General features: G+C 48.9%; 8 protein-coding genes across 9 annotated transcripts; 4 read left to right on the plus strand and 4 right to left on the minus strand.

Annotated features, from left to right (window-relative positions):
* The first annotated feature begins 20 nt into the window (after positions 1-20).
* PV09_04433 (uncharacterized protein) lies at positions 21-1,228 on the plus strand. Its single transcript, XM_016357776.1, has 2 exons — positions 21-461; positions 525-1,228. Exons 1-2 carry the CDS (start codon positions 110-112, stop codon positions 1,199-1,201), a joined length of 1,029 nt encoding a protein of 342 aa, XP_016214568.1. The 5' UTR covers positions 21-109; the 3' UTR covers positions 1,202-1,228.
* PV09_04434 (ribosomal protein S16, mitochondrial) lies at positions 1,041-1,967 on the minus strand. Its single transcript, XM_016357777.1, has 3 exons — positions 1,871-1,967; positions 1,635-1,812; positions 1,041-1,523 (listed from the first exon to the last, which is right to left on the minus strand). The coding sequence occupies exons 1-3, from the start codon at positions 1,945-1,947 to the stop codon at positions 1,365-1,367; spliced, it is 414 nt and encodes a 137-aa protein (XP_016214569.1). The 5' UTR covers positions 1,948-1,967; the 3' UTR covers positions 1,041-1,364.
* A 986-nt stretch (positions 1,968-2,953) lies between these two features.
* On the plus strand, positions 2,954-3,925 carry PV09_04435 (uncharacterized protein; the record flags this gene model as incomplete). The annotated part of the gene is made up of 1 exon (XM_016357778.1): positions 2,954-3,925. One exon carries the CDS (start codon positions 2,954-2,956, stop codon positions 3,923-3,925), a length of 972 nt encoding a protein of 323 aa, XP_016214570.1.
* A 61-nt stretch (positions 3,926-3,986) lies between these two features.
* PV09_04436 lies at positions 3,987-5,141 on the minus strand. Of its 2 annotated transcripts, XM_016357780.1 has the most exons (4): positions 5,031-5,141; positions 4,923-4,947; positions 4,763-4,871; positions 3,987-4,709 (listed from the first exon to the last, which is right to left on the minus strand). In XM_016357780.1, exons 2-4 carry the CDS (start codon positions 4,938-4,940, stop codon positions 4,120-4,122), a joined length of 717 nt encoding a protein of 238 aa, XP_016214572.1. In that variant the 5' UTR covers positions 4,941-4,947; positions 5,031-5,141; the 3' UTR covers positions 3,987-4,119. The 2 variants fall into 2 exon arrangements, with proteins under 2 accessions (XP_016214572.1, XP_016214571.1); XM_016357779.1 differs by having other exon boundaries at positions 4,923-5,141.
* PV09_04437 (uncharacterized protein) lies at positions 5,056-6,533 on the plus strand. The gene is made up of 5 exons (XM_016357781.1): positions 5,056-5,157; positions 5,221-5,416; positions 5,474-5,737; positions 5,790-6,097; positions 6,164-6,533. The coding sequence occupies exons 2-5, from the start codon at positions 5,315-5,317 to the stop codon at positions 6,327-6,329; spliced, it is 840 nt and encodes a 279-aa protein (XP_016214573.1). The 5' UTR covers positions 5,056-5,157; positions 5,221-5,314; the 3' UTR covers positions 6,330-6,533.
* A 439-nt stretch (positions 6,534-6,972) lies between these two features.
* Positions 6,973-7,740, plus strand: PV09_04438 (uncharacterized protein). Its single transcript, XM_016357782.1, has one exon. It carries the CDS (start codon positions 7,234-7,236, stop codon positions 7,438-7,440), a length of 207 nt encoding a protein of 68 aa, XP_016214574.1. The 5' UTR covers positions 6,973-7,233; the 3' UTR covers positions 7,441-7,740.
* Positions 7,741-9,704: 1,964 nt separating this feature from the next.
* Positions 9,705-12,531, minus strand: PV09_04439 (uncharacterized protein). Its single transcript, XM_016357783.1, has 2 exons — positions 12,279-12,531; positions 9,705-12,217 (listed from the first exon to the last, which is right to left on the minus strand). Exons 1-2 carry the CDS (start codon positions 12,524-12,526, stop codon positions 10,153-10,155), a joined length of 2,313 nt encoding a protein of 770 aa, XP_016214575.1. The 5' UTR covers positions 12,527-12,531; the 3' UTR covers positions 9,705-10,152.
* Positions 12,532-13,482: 951 nt separating this feature from the next.
* PV09_04440 (uncharacterized protein) lies at positions 13,483-16,504 on the minus strand. Its single transcript, XM_016357784.1, has 2 exons — positions 14,167-16,504; positions 13,483-14,106 (listed from the first exon to the last, which is right to left on the minus strand). The coding sequence occupies exons 1-2, from the start codon at positions 16,288-16,290 to the stop codon at positions 13,726-13,728; spliced, it is 2,505 nt and encodes an 834-aa protein (XP_016214576.1). The 5' UTR covers positions 16,291-16,504; the 3' UTR covers positions 13,483-13,725.
* Positions 16,505-17,018: the final 514 nt, after the last annotated feature.

The following is a 17,018-nucleotide window of genomic DNA, read 5'->3' on the forward strand; positions in this document are numbered from 1 at the left end:
TGATGCTTCGATTAAGAAATCTCGTACTTCCAGTCAAGAACCTACAGATGGTACTTTGTTTATCAAACAGCTTAACTTAAGCACGATTACTTGAGCTCCTCCCAACAGTATGGTAGATCTGAAAGCCGTCCATTCCTCAAATTCTCGTATTGCAGCCACCTTTCCATCTGGTCTTGTTGCGGTCTTTGTTGGCGCCACCTCTGGCATAGGAGAATATACTCTCCTCGAGTTTGCCAAATGCGCTCCCAAGTCGCGTATCTACTTCATAGGTCGGTCCGCTGAAGCCGGTGCACGTATCAAAGCGGAGGTGGACAAACGTAACCCTGAAGGATCCTGCCTGTTCATCAAGTCCGATGTGTCTCTGATCAAGAACGTCGACGACGTGTGCCGCGAAATCAAGGGTAAGGAGAGCAGCATCAACTTGCTGTTTCAGTCGCAAGGCACATTAGACTTCAAAGCCGGTGCGTACATATCCGATCAATATTGAATGATTTCAGGCTTCGCTGACCGAATCTTCTTCATAGCAACATCAGAAGGCCTTAAAACCGCACTGGCGCTGATGTTTTACTCTCGAATTCGCTTCATGATGAATTTGCTCCCCGAAATGCGTACAGCTTCGCCGGTTCTCGCGCGTGCCATCACAGTCGGGGCTGGGACTAAGGAAGGACCTATCACTCCTACCGATTTCGAGATGGAGAATCTCTCCTTAACCAAGTCTCGTGGTGTCGGTGCGACCATGGCAACTCTGTCATTAGAGGCCCTTCAGCAGCAGGCGCCCGAAGTGACTTTCATTCACGCATATCCCGGTGCAGTGAAATCACAGATCGGTCGAACATTCAGCGGCTGGTTATTGATTGTTAATTACCTTATGAAGCTCTTGATCGCGATTGTAGGAGTTCCACCAAAGGAGACGGGCGAGAGACATGTGTACTTGGCGACGAGTAAGCGCTGGCCTGCGAAGGGGAGCCGTACCGGTGTTGAGCTCAGTGCTTGGGGGACTACTGCAAAAGGAACTGACGGTGAAGAGGGGAGCGGTGTATATTCTGTTGATGCAAAAGACGAGAGCGCTGGGCCTAAGATTGTTAAGCTGCTCAAACAATACCGGGAGGACGGCACAAGAGACAAGCTTTGGAAATTTGTGATGGAAAAGTTTGAGAAAATCACCGGAACTATACCGACACAAGCTTCTAACAATCAATAGTTCCCGTATTCTGCACGAGAATAGGATTCCTCTCCATATATTTCAATTCCTCTTGGTATCGTACATGCAATTGTGTCAAAGATGATTTCGTATTGCGTAAACGCCGAGTACATGCAACCGTGCAGACAGTATATGACACGAGCGGAGTGCACTTGTAGGAGTTTTATGACGGTGCATTATCACCCGTAAACTTCGCGGCAAGCTCCTTGTCACTCATTGAATTTATGTCTTTCGACGTTTGATCTCTCTGCAAGCGTGCGTCGGCTTCTGCGGCTTGTTCACGCCACTTTTGTTTGCGAAATTGCGGTGGAAGGATGCCAACCTGAAAAAATATGTTAGCGAAACGATTGCTCACTATGCAAGTGCTTGTCTCAGGAATGTTTGTTCGTATTTGTACGATGTACAGCAAAGTCACTGCCGTTGCTCTACTTACCATGCTCAGCAGTCTCCACGCAGTATCACTTGGTTGCGCACCAACACCAATCCAGTATTTCGCCCTCGATATATCCAACTTGATATCTTTGTAGGGCTTCTGCGTCGGATCTATAGGTCTTATTGCTACCGGGTTATACGTGCCCAACACCTCGAGCGGCTTCGAGTTGCGAGCGGTCCTTGATTGATCTCGTTAGCTCACCGGGCAAGATATTCTTGATGTTGGCGTGAAAATACCTCGCATGCGCGACGACGATGTTATAAAAAGGATCATTTGTCTTGCCGAAACGAGCCAGACGTATTCGCAGAACCATTTTGACTGTGTGAACTGATCAGTTCGATGGCAGCATCGTCGGAGTTCTCGTTTGGGAAACTTTCGTTAGGCAAATACACTGTCTGCCTGAGGTTGCAACAACGGAATTGATGGTTCGGAATTCCGAGAATCTCGACGACGGCCACCATCAGCTTCACTATAGATCTCAGGCGAAGTGAAAACCTCTTGAGCCTGTTCCAAAGCGCTTTGGGACAATGTGACAATTTTCAATGTCTTTGAGGATGTTGGATCTATTGCTCAATAACATAACAACCCAGTTAGATACGCCTGAGAGTGCTGGGATGTGCCCTCCCAGTTTCTTTGACTGTCTACTTTATCCCGAGAACAGACCCAAGGAACTCATATACGGTGCTTGCATTTTACTTCCAAAATATCGAGAGATAGCTCTGTCTTTAGGCGCTGCTGAGAGGTGACCTTAGTTACTGAAGTGTATGTCAAGGGATACGAAGAGAGGCTCCTAAACAGTACTGTGCCATCGAAACCTGGACTACAGGATGGGATTATTCAAGTCATATAGTGGATATTATGGTGCGTACGATCTTGTAGACTGAATAGCATATTTTAAACTCACCAAGCATCGTCACAATCTGGCAATATGTCGTGACTCGATTGTTACATAACAATCCACTATCCGCATGATAGCCCACTCTCATGACGCTGTTTAACCTTTCGTACGATAAGAGTCCCCTAGTTAGATTCATTCCCTGGATCAATAATTAAGAAGCTCTAAAATACCTCAAAATGAATAGCTGCGCGCGACGTATTGTCTACACCAATAACAAAAGCAGACCTCTAATTCTGCATGAAGCCATCCAAGCAAAGGACAATAGCACAATGATTCAATAAATGTTCAGATCTTGCAATGATGATATATGAATTAGACGCATGCTCACTCTCTTTCGAAAACCAGTTCCGTCAGCATTCCAACAAAGACTTCTTCTTTTACACTTCCAAACAATCCGAGACAACAAACCAACAAAATCAACATGGACTCTTCCAACACCTTCCAGTTCGGAAAATCCGCCAAATTTGAATTCAATATGCCTGGCAAGTTTGAGTCTGCCTTCCCAATTCCGGCCCAGGCGCCGGAGACAAAACAGCAGCCGTCACAGCCTCCGCTGGCTGTGACGGCCAACTACCCGGGTAACCAATACGTTACCCTGGCCCAGTACGAGGACTTGGAGAAACGCCTCGAGGCCTTAACGACTGAAGTGGAGAAGGAGAAATGTCTCCGAGACATGGTGCGAAAGAGCGCCACGAATATGGAGCAGGCCTACCAAGGCCTGCAAAACACACACCAAGCGGCCGTAGACCGCATCAAAGAACTGGAGATTGCTCTCCAAGACTCTAACAAGCGCCTTGAGATCTGCAAGGCAGCTCTCGAGAATTCCCAGGCCCAATACAAGGCCACAGCCAAGGACCTTCAGGCTTGCCAAGCCAAGCTTGAAGCGGCCGAAGCATCTGTGGACGCCAAAGTCCACGAATTCAAAGTCAAGCTCGAGAATGAGCTTGTCGAGGAGCACTTCCAGAATCTAATGATGGATCTCGACAAAGAAGTCTCCATAGCATCCCCTTCAACAACCCCTCCTCCTCTCTCCTCCCAACCCACCAATCTCGCACTCGCCACCCCCATTACTGTCGCAGAGACAGTACCAACAGCCGACAAACGTTACTTGCGGCTCGAACTCGAGAAGGAGGATGTGGTCGTAAAATACGACCAGCTCTTGCGTAACACAGCTACGCTACTACGTGGCCAGAGAATGGCCAATTGGACTATGATTATCTTCTTAGCTCTTATGAGCATGCATGTGGCTGCCTGGCTAACAAGCCCCAGCCCGGCTGGTCCAGGTGCGTTTGGATTCGGCTGGATAGCCGAGGACTCAGCGCTCAGTCGCCTCCACGCCTGGGCTCTCACGTATTTGGTAGAGGCAACTGGTGGTCTGAGGGTCTATCTATAGACCATACGACCAGATAGTCTCACACAACTTCACGAATTTCTACTGATGAATGGGAAATGGACGGCGATCCAAGTGTACTATAGCTCTGTATAACTTATAAACGTGTAGGTATAACTTAAAGCAACAAGGGTTTTTACTCCATTCTAAAATCTGGACTAACAATCTATCACTCGTTTTTGCTTCGATCGAGCTCTTCAAAGCTTACCTTCGCCCAGTGGTACTTCAACTATCTGATCGATACCCTCGTACGGCGGCACTTCAATATCGTACTTTTCTGCTATCGCCTTGCTCAAAAATCTTCCTCCAATGAAGTGTCTTCCCTTGTACCACTTCACCAACGGCTTGGCAGCCGTCAAACTTATCAACGCATCCGGCATAAAGTTTTTCCCTGGTCCGTCTTCCGGAGGTCCCGTCTCTATGTTCCAGCTGCTAGGCGCGTCTACACTCAGCACGGGAACTTTCGCTTTCTCAAATCCTTCTATGACAGCAGGGAAAGGCTGTCGCACTTCGCCAGAAAAGGAGAATCCAAAGACAGCATCGACGATGAGATTCGTGCTTGAAGAAGCGGCCGAAAAATCATCGGTGAAAGCGACATCTAAGTCGCGAAGTTGCTTGCAGAGGCGTTGATAGAGCTCATTCTTCGATTGCTTTGGGTAGTAGATTGTAGGCATGTATCCGTAGAAATGCAAGTGCCGTGCGGCAACCAGCCCATCTCCACCATTATTGCCAGGACCGCAAACAACAAGTACGTTCTTGCCTTTTGATGGAGGCATGATCTTGTACACTATATGAAGTTTAACATGTAGCTTTATTTTCAGATCATCTCTCCAGAAATACCTGCTTGTGAGACGGAGAGGCCAGCAAGCTCCATCAATTGGTCGATCGAGAACGCGCCATCACTCATAAGCTCCTTGTCAAGCGCTGCTGCTTTCTCCGCCGACAGAGTCTTGGATATGATCAGCTATATCAAGCTAGTCCAAGTGCGCGCAATACCTACCTTAAGCCCCATTTTCATGAAAGATCTAGCCGCTTGTGAGCGTCGTGACAAAGCTCGGACACAGGAGAGGTGGAGCATCCAACAAGGGCAAGTGGGCGATGAACAGACCAGAACAGGAGGAAAATCGCTGAAAGCCTATTTCAGCATCGAATCCTGGGACGACTATCCCGCGTCAAAATTAATTCGCACCGTTTCAGCCTTGCGTTCGTTGTTCCAAGGCTGTAATGTTAGTTCTGTGAGTGTGGCGGGGCCAAGGAAAGCATGTGAGGTGCGAGTGACGTAACTGACCGTCGTGTAGCTCGATCAAAGTTCTTAGCCACGGCCCATCAAAAAGGTGTGCAATCTCATTCTTAACGGTAAGGGATTGAGCAAACTTCAGGATACGACACGCAATGGATAAAAAGGTCAAAGAAGTGGCTCAAGAAGATGCCGAACGCATCAAGATGCTTGCAGCGCAAGCGATCAAGAGCCGAGCGTATCTATATCCCTTCAAGGTCTGTTACCAGGGCCACACAACAATGTCCCTTGCGACTTCAAGTTAACTTGTGCAGGGTATTTTGTTCTTTGCATCCCACCGCGATCTATGGAGACCGCTGATGTCGAGACTCACGCCTACGATCTCCACCGCTGTCGGCGTTACATCGGCCATGTTCATGTTCACTTACGTGCCACAAGCTGCAATACTCACGATATTCAATGGACCTCTAGCGATCTTCTCTACCATGATGCTTGTGCTTAGCGAGAGTGCTACGATCACGAATGTCTTAACAAAATCTTTTTTCATCCAGGATGCGTTACTAGACACCTTTGATGGAGTAAGCTCTGAAAATCTATCAAGCAAAGCAATTCTCCTCTAACAGTTGTTAGACCCTTGTTGCAAGGAACCAGGCAAATATAGTGGCGGAAGGTCGCGACTTGAAGTCCGGTGGCGATGCAATGGCTCGGCTGGGCAAGGTTATGAAGAAGCCGTTTGCCCGATTCACGCCAAAGGCGATCATCCGCTACTTTATGTATCTTCCTTTAAATTTTATTCCGGTAGTTGGTACAGTGATCTTTTTAGTTCTTCAAGGCCGGAAGTTCGGGCCCCAGGCACATGCCCGGTACTTTCAGCTGAAGAAGATGAGTAACCACCGCAGGGAAGAGTTCGTCGAGCAGAGAAAGGCCGCGTACACTAGGTAAGATGCACCGCAAACGCAAATTCAGATGTAGCCGCAGTTTCAGCCAGTGCTGATAAGCTTTAGCTTTGGTATCACGGCAACATTGCTTGAAATGGTTCCATTTGTTGGCATCCTATTTACATTCACAAACACGGTTGGTGCGGCATTATGGGCTGCAGACCTCGAAAAAGAAAACAGTACGGCACCCAGGCTGCAAGAGCAAGCCGCTTCTGCTTCGAAAAGTGACTAGTAGAATTGAAAAGACGGATGAAACTTGCAATGTATACGTAATCCCCGGTAGCAAAGATATGACTTGGAAAGTAGGAACGGCTTCCTATTAGATCTGACTTGACCAGCGCGACGTAAAGACATTTCTATTCCACCTTGTTTGATGGCTGCATTAGATATAATTTTTACTATACCATTTTTATCAAACAAGGGATGTAGACTTCAGATAGCTGAGCCATTTCTTCATGCGCCTTAACTTGGCATGAAGCTGAGACTTGCGAGACCCGTCGTTAGGATGATCCGAGTGTCCAAGCAACTGCCTTCGGCATTGGATTTGAAACTGCGATTAGTCCTTCAAGGATCTTCAGCTGGAATGCAGACCTCTCAGCCGCATTTGCCCATGTTCAACCAGTTTACCATTTCCACGGGGGACGCTAAGCAACCATCCCGGGATCCACGCATGGGTTGCTCAGAGCCACGGCTGATCTGCACGGGAGGCCACCATTCGCTGAGAAGCAGGTAAGCCTGAGTCGACGGATCCTATTAGTGTCGTCTTAGTGGAAATGGTGTTGGCGATTCATAGGTGCGGTTCTCGGCGGGGCCGGTAGAGATTCAGGTAACATCGCCGGTGGCCTTGCCGGTTGCGGGCTCAGGATTCGCGTGCACACCACAGAGCGTAACTTCGACATCAGCCGCACCTGTGCCGATGCAAACATAAAAGAGGGACGAAAGATCTCGCGAGCGAACAAGCTAAGCAATCTCAAAATCCAGACCCCAAAGCTTGTCTTGAATCTTGTGCAGTCAAGCCGTCATTGGCACCTCAAACAAGCACTCCGGACTCCCTCACGTCAGCCGAAGCGCTTGTTCGCTCCGTTGCACCATTCGAAGCCCGTGTCAACAACTGTCTCGACATTATAAAATACAACATGCCCGCCGGGACGATCAGCTCCGCCTCTTCGGTCAAGTCACTGCTTTCAACCGCGTCTAATGATTCTGGGAAGAGCGAGACATACTATGTTGCAAAACGACCCTCGATGCTCATGCGGCTATCCTCCAAACTATCGCCTATGAAGTCACTCTCCGAGATAGAGATCACCTATGGCTTTGAGCCAAGAGAAACCAGTGGTCAGTGAACGATGTTGGGATCACGTTGCTGTTCAGCAATGGTAGCCGCGATGAAACGAGTCCCAAATCTTGGCTGCTTGAAGTCAAAAGATGGCTTTGCAACGCACTCTTCTACCAGCGATTGGCTTTCTTGTACCTTTAGGCGTTCCGGTTTATGGTCTTGTGATTATGGCGCTGGATAGTATCGTTAAACGAGTTCGGACCACTGTACATTTAAGTTTGGTCACGTCAAGAGTATCACAGTCAAGTAGATATGCCACGTCGCCTTAGATTTCACTACGAATAGAAGTTCTATTTTGAAATCAACACTTTCTCCTGTATCAAAGACCACCAATTGTCAACAAGGAATTGGTATTACTTGGGACACCTTGTAACTATGCGGTGGAAGGCGATCATGACTACACTTTCATCCCCTTACGAACTGTTGGGCCCTGTGGAAATCCTACATATTCTACAGCCATAGGCCGCGAACGCAGTCAAGATATCTGCAGCATGAAGAGGATAATGACTTCGAATTGTCTCGTCTCGTGCGTTTGTCGTCTTGCAATCGTGACACGACAGAGCCAAGAAATTATGATGTTGTCCAAGAGCATGACAGGTTTTTAGAAAGCACAGAGGAAGAGCAATCAATTGCCGAATACAGCTTCAATTCATTAAGGAACGTCGTATATTACATGATTCATGTTCGTTACGTAGACTGGTAGAAATCATATCCTAGTCCCTTTCGTCAGAGAACATCTTTGATACATGCTAAATGTGCTTCAAATGCTCGTCATATTGACATGTGAATCATTTCTTTTGAACCAATTTTAACCCGGTGGCTCTCAGTCCGTACAGATAGACATGTTCTTCCGAGCTCTTCAAGTGGAATTCCAGGTTCCGTTGACCCCGCGTGGATCGAAATAACAAGCCATTGAGCTTATTTTGTCATTGTATGGTGTCAAATCGACAGTGTCACGGCTCGTATCGCCCATATTAAGCCACATGCTGTTCCCACTGCCACAAAAGTGTTCCTGATAGATCATGCAAAGCGAGTCCATGGTCGATACTTCGATGGAACTTATAGACTTATCCCAGGTTCCTCCTGCCGTGAAGTCCACGCAGCAATCTTTGTCCAACTGCATGGTCATACAGTCTCCGTAATAGATAGGCGAGTCCGTACAAACCACGATGCTCATGTATTGGGGCCCGCCTGAAGACGCTTTGATGGAGATTTCGATATCGGCGCTGCTATCAAGAGGACTGATAGTGAAACTTGGCTGATTAGATTGTCGCGCTAGGAGTGCGTGATTTTGCAACCCCTGAGATCTGGGGGAACTTATTGATGTACCCTGGTTGACTATAGGAAAAATTAGCTCGTAGATAATTGAAATGTAATCGTTTCGTTGTACCTCGATTCCGATTAGCCATTGGCATCCCGAAAGCCCACGAGGAGAGGAGAAACACGGTGATGAAAACCAGCGTATAGAGACGGTGCATTTTACAATTTTCTGTGAGTTCGGATGGTGCAAGTTGGGCTTGAATTTATACAAGAATAGAAGAAGAGAAGAGGAAGTGCGGTAATAAAGTCTCAAATCCCGTCAACATAATAAACCGAGCGAGTCCTTAGGGCAAGTATGTGTACAGCGCTTTCCCGGGAGAAATGATCTCCACAACAGCGGACATACAGCCCTCCTAGCTTTCCTATACAAAGATTGCCAATATTAGTGTAAAGATATGTTGCAAATAGCAGTCGCGTAATTCGATGCAGAAGGTGTTTGCTGCGGGACAAGCTCAGCAATGAATTACTTTCGAAGTCCGATGCAATGCCGTCAAAAGTCGTCAAAGTATGACAATTTCATGAGTGGTTAGGCGGCCGAAGCCATGAGGACTTGAGATAGATTGCACAGAGCGCTGCAATCAGGTCGGCGAAACGACCTCTTCCGCCAAGTAACTTCGTTTCAAACGTCGTGGTTGGATCTCACAGCTCAAGAGAGACTTCGCCCGACGGGGGGCAGCCCGGACTTATGAATCGCAGACCTGCAGATCTGTGTGCGCGTGGAGAGCCGCAGCAGCGGGAGATCAACTTCGATTTCTGCACATTTTGCAAGATATAGAGGCAACGCCCGCATGTATATGTGGGAGGCGCAGCATTACATGCAAGGTGACGTCAGCGCATACGACGCATGGTGGTCTTGTAGGCTTAAGAGTAGAAAAAAAAAAATAAAAGAGGCAGCTCAATCCGCTTCTTCCTAGTATCGTGACCGAGTTTTTTCTACTGAAGCTTCGCGTGCTCCTGCGAGGCCTGTCTCGAGAGACAAGTCCAATGTTCTACAGTCCGCTTGATATCTCTGCGTGGTTGCCTCCTTTTTTCTGTGCAGATACTATTCTATATTTCCATTGTTTCTTCTCGGATAAAAACATACTGACCATGAATCTGAATTCTGGATAGAAGGAATGGTCAGCTATCTTGTTGACACAAGCTTATAGCTTAACAACGACGATGCACGTAGAATTTAGCTGTAATGAATGAATCACTTTTCCTCTTGTCTGATCCAGATAAACATGATGCCCAAAGGAGTTGCGCACGAAGTTTCCGGCTCAATTTTGAGGGAGAAATGACATAACGCAATCCGCGCTTCCACAGCCTGAAAACCTTTGCACAATTACCGTCGAACCTCGACAGCTGATGAGTATTTTCCTTCACATTGTGTAAAAGCGATAAATCCACGACCGCGGGCTCACATGGCCTCAGGAGCAGCTATTTTCCACGGGTCGAACATTCCACTAGTGTCGGTGAACAGATCTTCAAAGGTATTGGGTACATCCACCGACAAGGCCAAGTCCATGAAGTTGGAAAAGTTGTTCGCGCCGTCCAAAATCATCGTACTGAGACCTCCTTCTGAGGATTGCATGTAACCGCTCTGGTCTAGTTCTCTGCGGAAAGCATAGCCAGTGCCGAGACCCTGTTCATCATGAGAAGTACCAAATCCGGCTCTGAAGCGGCTGGCAAGTACATCGGACTTTTCGACCAAGTCACGGGTTACGTTTGCCGCGCTCAATGACACCGCAACGTTGTTGCTCCCGAAGAGCTCAAAGGCCTTGATGGCTTTGTCTATGGATCTTCTGGCGATTGCGCTAGACTGGCTAATTGGATAGGCGAAGAGGAAGCCAAGAGTGGTCACAGTGGCATTCCACTGCCACTGAAACGATTCATGCCACCCGTTCAACAGGTCCGTCTCGCTGAGCACCTGGTAAATAATGTTCGTGAGCGCGACAGCGTGGTTTATGCAAGAATATGCGTGCAGCTCTGCTGTAGGAGTGCTCATACGATCATTGCTGGAGAATGTTATGAAAGGGCGGTAGAAGTTCATCGCCATGGTGTGGTAAACCAGTTCGAGACAGATGCGCTGCCGCTGTAGCCACAGTGGTGCTTGCTGCTCTACTTCCAAAGCAGTCCGGTCTGTTGACATAGACCTGCCACCATCTCTACGTTTGTTCTTAATACCCTTCGGGACATTATTCAGCCATCTTTCAAAACGGCTCATCTGTGAACTCAGCAATTGTGCACAGCTCTCAAGCGCACGGTGATCCTGGTAAGGCGTTTCAACTGCTCTTGAATCAAGAATTTTTGCATACCCGTCATAAACAAATTCGTATATATCTCTGGAGACGAGAATGAGTTTTTGGCATTGCACTGAATAAGTCAGCCATGTGACATCCTCAGCGTATATTCCAAAAGCAGAGCTGGCTGCCAACGCAGTCTCCTGGTCATCATCAGGTAGTGGGCATGACACATCCGAAATCTGGAAAGCGAAGGGTCTTCCCAGTTTCAGAGACGTCTTGGATTCCAAGGTGGACAGTACCCACCAGATGCGCCTCCGAAGCTGCTTCTCCCTCTCGGGTAAATATGCCGGCGGATTCAGATGGAGGGCAAGAGACTGAGCTATCCGGACGGCGACAGCTAAGGTGTTATGCGCCATGTTCGCAAAAGATGCAGACGATAGATATGAAGCGGAATAGATATGGCATTGAAGCGTGGTTATCGATGGGTTTTCAAGGTCACTTGCTAAGAGCGCTCTGGATCTGCGGTAGAGCCAACGACCAGCAATAGTTGAGTCAGTTTGATATATGCCTGAATTCCTTTCGTCACGGTCACTAGGCAGTAATGCAGAGCCGTACTGCATGCTCAGTGCAAGCACAATGTCGACTAAGGCAGACGGCTTCCGAGTCGAGGCTTCGTGGCTTGCCCAGAGGCTTTTGTAATGTGTCATAAAGTCCTCGTCGTCGATGATAGGCAGTGTGCAGTAGTGAAATTGCCAAAATAAGCCCAGCAAGTACTCTTCTTGCCTTCTGGGAAGATTGATCTCGCCAGTGTCGGAACGGTAGGCTGAGGCTCCATGTTTCCTAGTCGCCTCGTTTGTACTATCTGGCGAGCTGAGCTCCTTGCTTGCTGAATGAGGTAGTGGTAGCCGGTTGGAGTGCGGTTGTTGAAATTCTGATCCTATGTACGCGTTGATTCTGCTTAGGAAATAAAAGGTGGATGATGGGCCGTAGTACAATACTTGTTGCGACTGTGGGCCGCGCGCTGATAAACCTTCCCAGCGTTTCCTGGGTAATGTTCTAAGCAATCCCTCATAGCCTGAGACGTGGTTCTTTGTTGCAGAAGCAGAGGTTTGTTGAGCAGTTGATGCTTCGCAAGCGACGCTGGATTCGGAACCTCTTGGACTTCCCTCTCTCGCATTTCGAAGGTTCTCGCTGCTACTTTCTAGCTCCTTGATTTGTTGGCTCAATCTCTCGATCTCTCTGTGACACATATAATTTAGTTTCAGCAATGAAATGTATTTCGACTTGGATTCGATTGTACCGTAGTGCTCGTGGAAGTGATTGTAGTTCAGCGTTGTTCTTCTTACTGCACCGTTCACCTCGTTCCTGGCAGTTCCGACATGGAACGTATGGATCACATTTCGCGCGGTGAAGACGACACCAATTACACGCCCTGGACACTTGCTTTCGTTTAGGCCGATTAGTCTGTCGTAGCTGTGTTGATATCGAGGCCGGCCCATCGTCTCTCGCCGAGTTGTCAGTAACACCGGCCGTGAGTCTTGAGGACATTGAAGTTGTGAATTTTTTTTTTTTTTTGAAAGAATTCAAGACCGATTCTTTGGCTTCCGATCGATTCGATAATGTAGTTATTTGTTATGTAGGCGCGAAAGCAATCTTGCTTCTTGGCCAGCTGAACTCCGAGTGCGGACAGGAACAAGTGTTTCCGTCGTCCATCGCGAGCAGCGCCTGTTTAAAATAACTATAATAGCAGAAATTTCGAACTAATATCATGAACTGCCCGTTGAAGCTACGCACAGTATTATAAGCATATTTTTATCTGGTGCTGGAGCGAAGGTCGTTTGATTGCGCTGATCGTACTGTGCTACAAGCACAACACAATTGTGAAGCTAGCCATTTGTCTACTTCCTTAACTTCATTCAAATATTTACGTCCCGTTGACACTATTATGCGAGTATGCGATGGCCTGTGTTGGTTCTGGCACTGCCCAAGTTAGTTCAATATCTAAGAAATCCCTTTTTGGTGGTTGGCGGAAGCCCTAAGGTACAAACTTTTGTGTACTCTGCACTGACAAAACTTTACTCCTACGCGGCTTTCATCGTCTTGGAAATACAGTCAGCCAGTTGATGTTTATCGTCGCCGCTTCGCCTAGGCGCAGAGTCTGTGAAGTTGACGGCAAGCAGCTCTTGGAATCATGTTAAGCAAGAGCCCCTCTAGTGGATTAGAAGTTTGCGATATTCTTGTTTCAAGAGCGTTACACTGGTCAATATAAAGACCGCTCTTCGAGAGACGGCGTCGTCAGGCGCATCTACTCAGGTAGCTATGTGTGCCATAACTAGCGCACCGTTACTAGGCACGAGTCAAGATTTTGTGAATCAGGAGTATTACCATGATCATAAGCGCCTTGCTCTCGACGGGCGATTGATTATGAAAAACGACATGGACCATATTTTCACACTTTCGCTGGTGATTGCAAATAAATCAGTCTCATCATAAAGTTGCAAAAGAGACGATCATCTTCCCTAGGTAGATCTATCACCGAACACATTTTAAGACTTTGAAACTTGAATTATTGAAAGATTAAAACGCCACGGCCCTATGCATGTATGCCTACCTTCCAAGGCGCCTTTCTCATAGAAAATATTTGTAGAGTGAACATACGTGTGCGTGTACATAATGTAAGACAGTATAAAGACGAGAAACTCAGAACCTTGTGGCAAAAATAGGCCACTCAGGCAAAATGGGCTTGCTCAGCCAGATGTGTTCGATGTATGCAGCATAGTGTCAGTACTGTTCTCCTTCGCCACGTTTTCCCCCTTCGTGCCCTCGGCGCTAGGATTTGTGGAAGCGAAATCCTTTTGTTCTGACGGAGATGTGTTGGCTCTATCTGAGCCAACGACTTTCTCTTGGCCCTTTCCATCCAAACTCTTTGCATCTGACGCTTTCGAAACTGCAGTGCTCTCAGGCTTAAGAGCCTTCCTTTTAATAGGTGCACCAGCAGGTTTGGATGGATCTTTGAGACCGTTTGCTTCTGCAAAGTCTTTCCACTTGCGCCAACCGTCGAAGTCGATAAGAGCTTGCATACAGCCCCATTCTTTGACTTTGCGCTCGAACCAGACAAAGTTCACGGGCTGTATTGGGGACAATAGTTAGTCGTAGGAAAATTGAATGGGCGCAAATCCAGAACGAACCTTTGTCAAGAAATCATTGCATCCTGCCGCAAGCGCTTCATGTCGATCACTCTGCAGATTACTCGCCGTCAACGCCACAATAATGACAGGACTCTTGAACAATCTTGAGTAACCGTCCTCAAATAGTCTGTCCTCCTGCCTAACCTCTTTCTTCCTGCCGCTCGCATCAAGAGGATCGCACTCTTCATCGAGCTCCGGGGCTGAACTGCTGGCGGAGCTAAATACGCCTATATTGTTCACCCGCTCTAGGCGCCGAATCTCCTTCGTTGCTTCTAGCCCAGACATGATGGGGAGCTGGATATCCATTAGGACAAGGTGAAAGCCACCTTGTCGCCACTTTGTGACGGCTTCGCGGCCATTGACAGCAGTTTGCCAGCGCACACCCAGCCGGCGCACAAATTGTTCTAACAAACGCATGTTGATCATATTGTCCTCCACAATGAGAACGTTGATCGGCGGCACGGATGTGTCTAAAATCCCAGGGGGCAAGGATAATGCCGTAGGACCTTCGTCTTTTTGCTTCTGTCGTGTTTTCCGACTCGGTCGCCCACCTGGACGTGGGGAGGAAACGCGGGGAGTTGGAGGAGCGTTGCCACTGAGTGGAGCAGCAGCAGCTGCTGCATTTGTCTTTGGTTCTGGTGCCGGTGGTGTGGGCAGTGTAGCCGTAGATGCACTCAATTGAGGATGTTTCTCTGTAGACGCTGTGGAATCTAAGTGCGGCCTGGGGCCGCGCGATGCGACAGACGAAGATAGTGTCGTAGGTGATGAGGTGTGTTGTCTAGGATGCGCTGGTCGACTATGCTGTTTTGCCATGTGAGCTCTCCTGCCTACTGCACCAGGGGAAGGTAAAGGAGGCACTTGTCCAGTGTTTAGGACGGAGATCGCGCGCTCGTGAGCTGCATGTGATTTGCGCGAGTCGTGAGAGTGGCTGTCGTGAGACGTATTTGTGAGCAGTGGAGACGGTTGCCCCAAGTTCACGGGTGGCATTGGTGGGAAATAATCCGTCGCACTTTCGTGAGGACGGGCACTTCGCTCACCTTCATCGTAGAACTGGAAAGAGTCGTGAGATCGATTGTGAGAATGGTGGCTGTGGACTCTCGGTGAGGGTCGCGGCGTGCGTCGCTGAGGCACGTCGATGATGAGAGCCTCATCCACAGACTGCCCACCAGGATAGTATGAATCAAGAGTCCTGCAAAGTGGCTCGTCAGGATTTAAAATCCGCTCGCCGGGCTCCCCTCTTGTGAGGATACGAATAGTGATGTCTGGAGCATCGAAATGCCGGCTCAGCTGGTTCCTGTACTTCTGTAAGATGGCCTCTTTTGCCTCGTCTACCAAGTCGTCTTCTTTAATCAGCACGATAGTAGCTGCGGCGTGGGGCCGCTTAACCCAAACTTTGCGACTCAGCATGCTCGCATTCAGCGCTGTAGTCTCGCTGGCGGTTGTGAAACCTCTTTGCAAGCTCGGTGGCTTCCGATGCAAGGTCGCTGCATCTAACTGCTCGTCGTGCAGCAACGCCTTGATGATATCTACGTCTGCTCGAGACACGAGGCTCTGCTTCCGCAGGGCTTCTGCTGCCAACAACTCCTCTGCCGTCGTTTGACCTCCTCGCCGGGGCGTCACAGGCGTGTTTTCGGTGACGTGCACGTCAATGGGATTGGCAGGGGGAGGAATACCAGGAGTGGCTTCTTCAACCACAACTTCGGGGGCAGGTCCAGCTCCGGGCAACGAGATGATGCTGCTGTCTAACAATGTCCCTTCCGCAGACTTCAGACTTTCACCACCTTCCTTTTCAGTATGTTCATTTTGGTTTTCGATATTCCCGGCGTCGGTAAGGGGCGTTTTCGGATCCACGTCTAGCGTTGGAGGCACGTCACCGCTCACAGCATCAGCGGTGGCAGACTTCTTCCTCGTGTCCCGCAGACTGGAAAAGCTGCGCGATTGCTTGGGCTTTCGAACGACCGTGGGCGACGACGAGACTGTGATCGTCCCAGCAACGGGCCGCGAGCGTGGGGAAGAGGGCTGATCGAGCTTGTCTTCGGCGTGGACGTGAGCGTTGTCGTTGAACTGGGTTGATGAGTTCGACCTCCGAAAGAGGTTCTTGCTTCGGAGGCGCGACTTAAACATTCCGCACCATGCTGCACGCCGCCCCGATGCAGCTCGACGCTGCTGATTGTGCTTGCAAAGGCGACAGAAGGGCAGTCAAATCGACGGAAGGCGGCAGCGGTGGCGGCAGCGGCAGCAATGGTGAATTGGCTGCGGTGACCGTTGTGCGAGTCGTTGCTTCCTCTGCCGCGAAGATGATCGCTTCTCCTTCCGTCTCCAGTTTACGATGGGTTGCTGCTTCCCAACTGCTCAAGCAAAGGCTGGGCCGGGCCTGTTTAGGCGAGCACCCGGCTGCTCTTGCCGTCCGAAAGGGCGGGTTAAGCCACGTGCCGCTAGCGAGTCAACCTTGAGGGCGGCTGGGGGACTACAAAGTCCCAGTAACTGTATTTGCTCGCTCGTACGCTAACTTACTGATAAGTTTCTCGCACAGATTTCATCGACGATTGTCGAGGAGACAGGAGTTCTCACCATGTTCGGTCAGCGTGTGGGGAATCTACAGTACTTCAGCTCGACGATTCGCACGCCAATGCAACTTGCTCGTCGTTGGGGCTCACTCCCTCAATCATCCCTGCTTACTCCGTTCCGGTGTCTGAAATCCTGCTCCTCGAGTGGTTGTGTCTTGCTACAGAAAATGTGTACATGCAGAGCCTTACAGGGTTCTGGCTTCCAAATCTACGGCAAGCGTAAAGTCCGCTTCAGTGATCTTGCTTAACGCCTCTATGCCAGCTCATTCTCGAGATGCCGTTTTT

Source organism: Verruconis gallopava, assembly GCF_000836295.1.
Source record: "Verruconis gallopava strain CBS 43764 unplaced genomic scaffold supercont1.12, whole genome shotgun sequence".
NCBI classification, from domain to species: Eukaryota; Fungi; Ascomycota; class Dothideomycetes; order Venturiales; family Sympoventuriaceae; genus Verruconis; species Verruconis gallopava.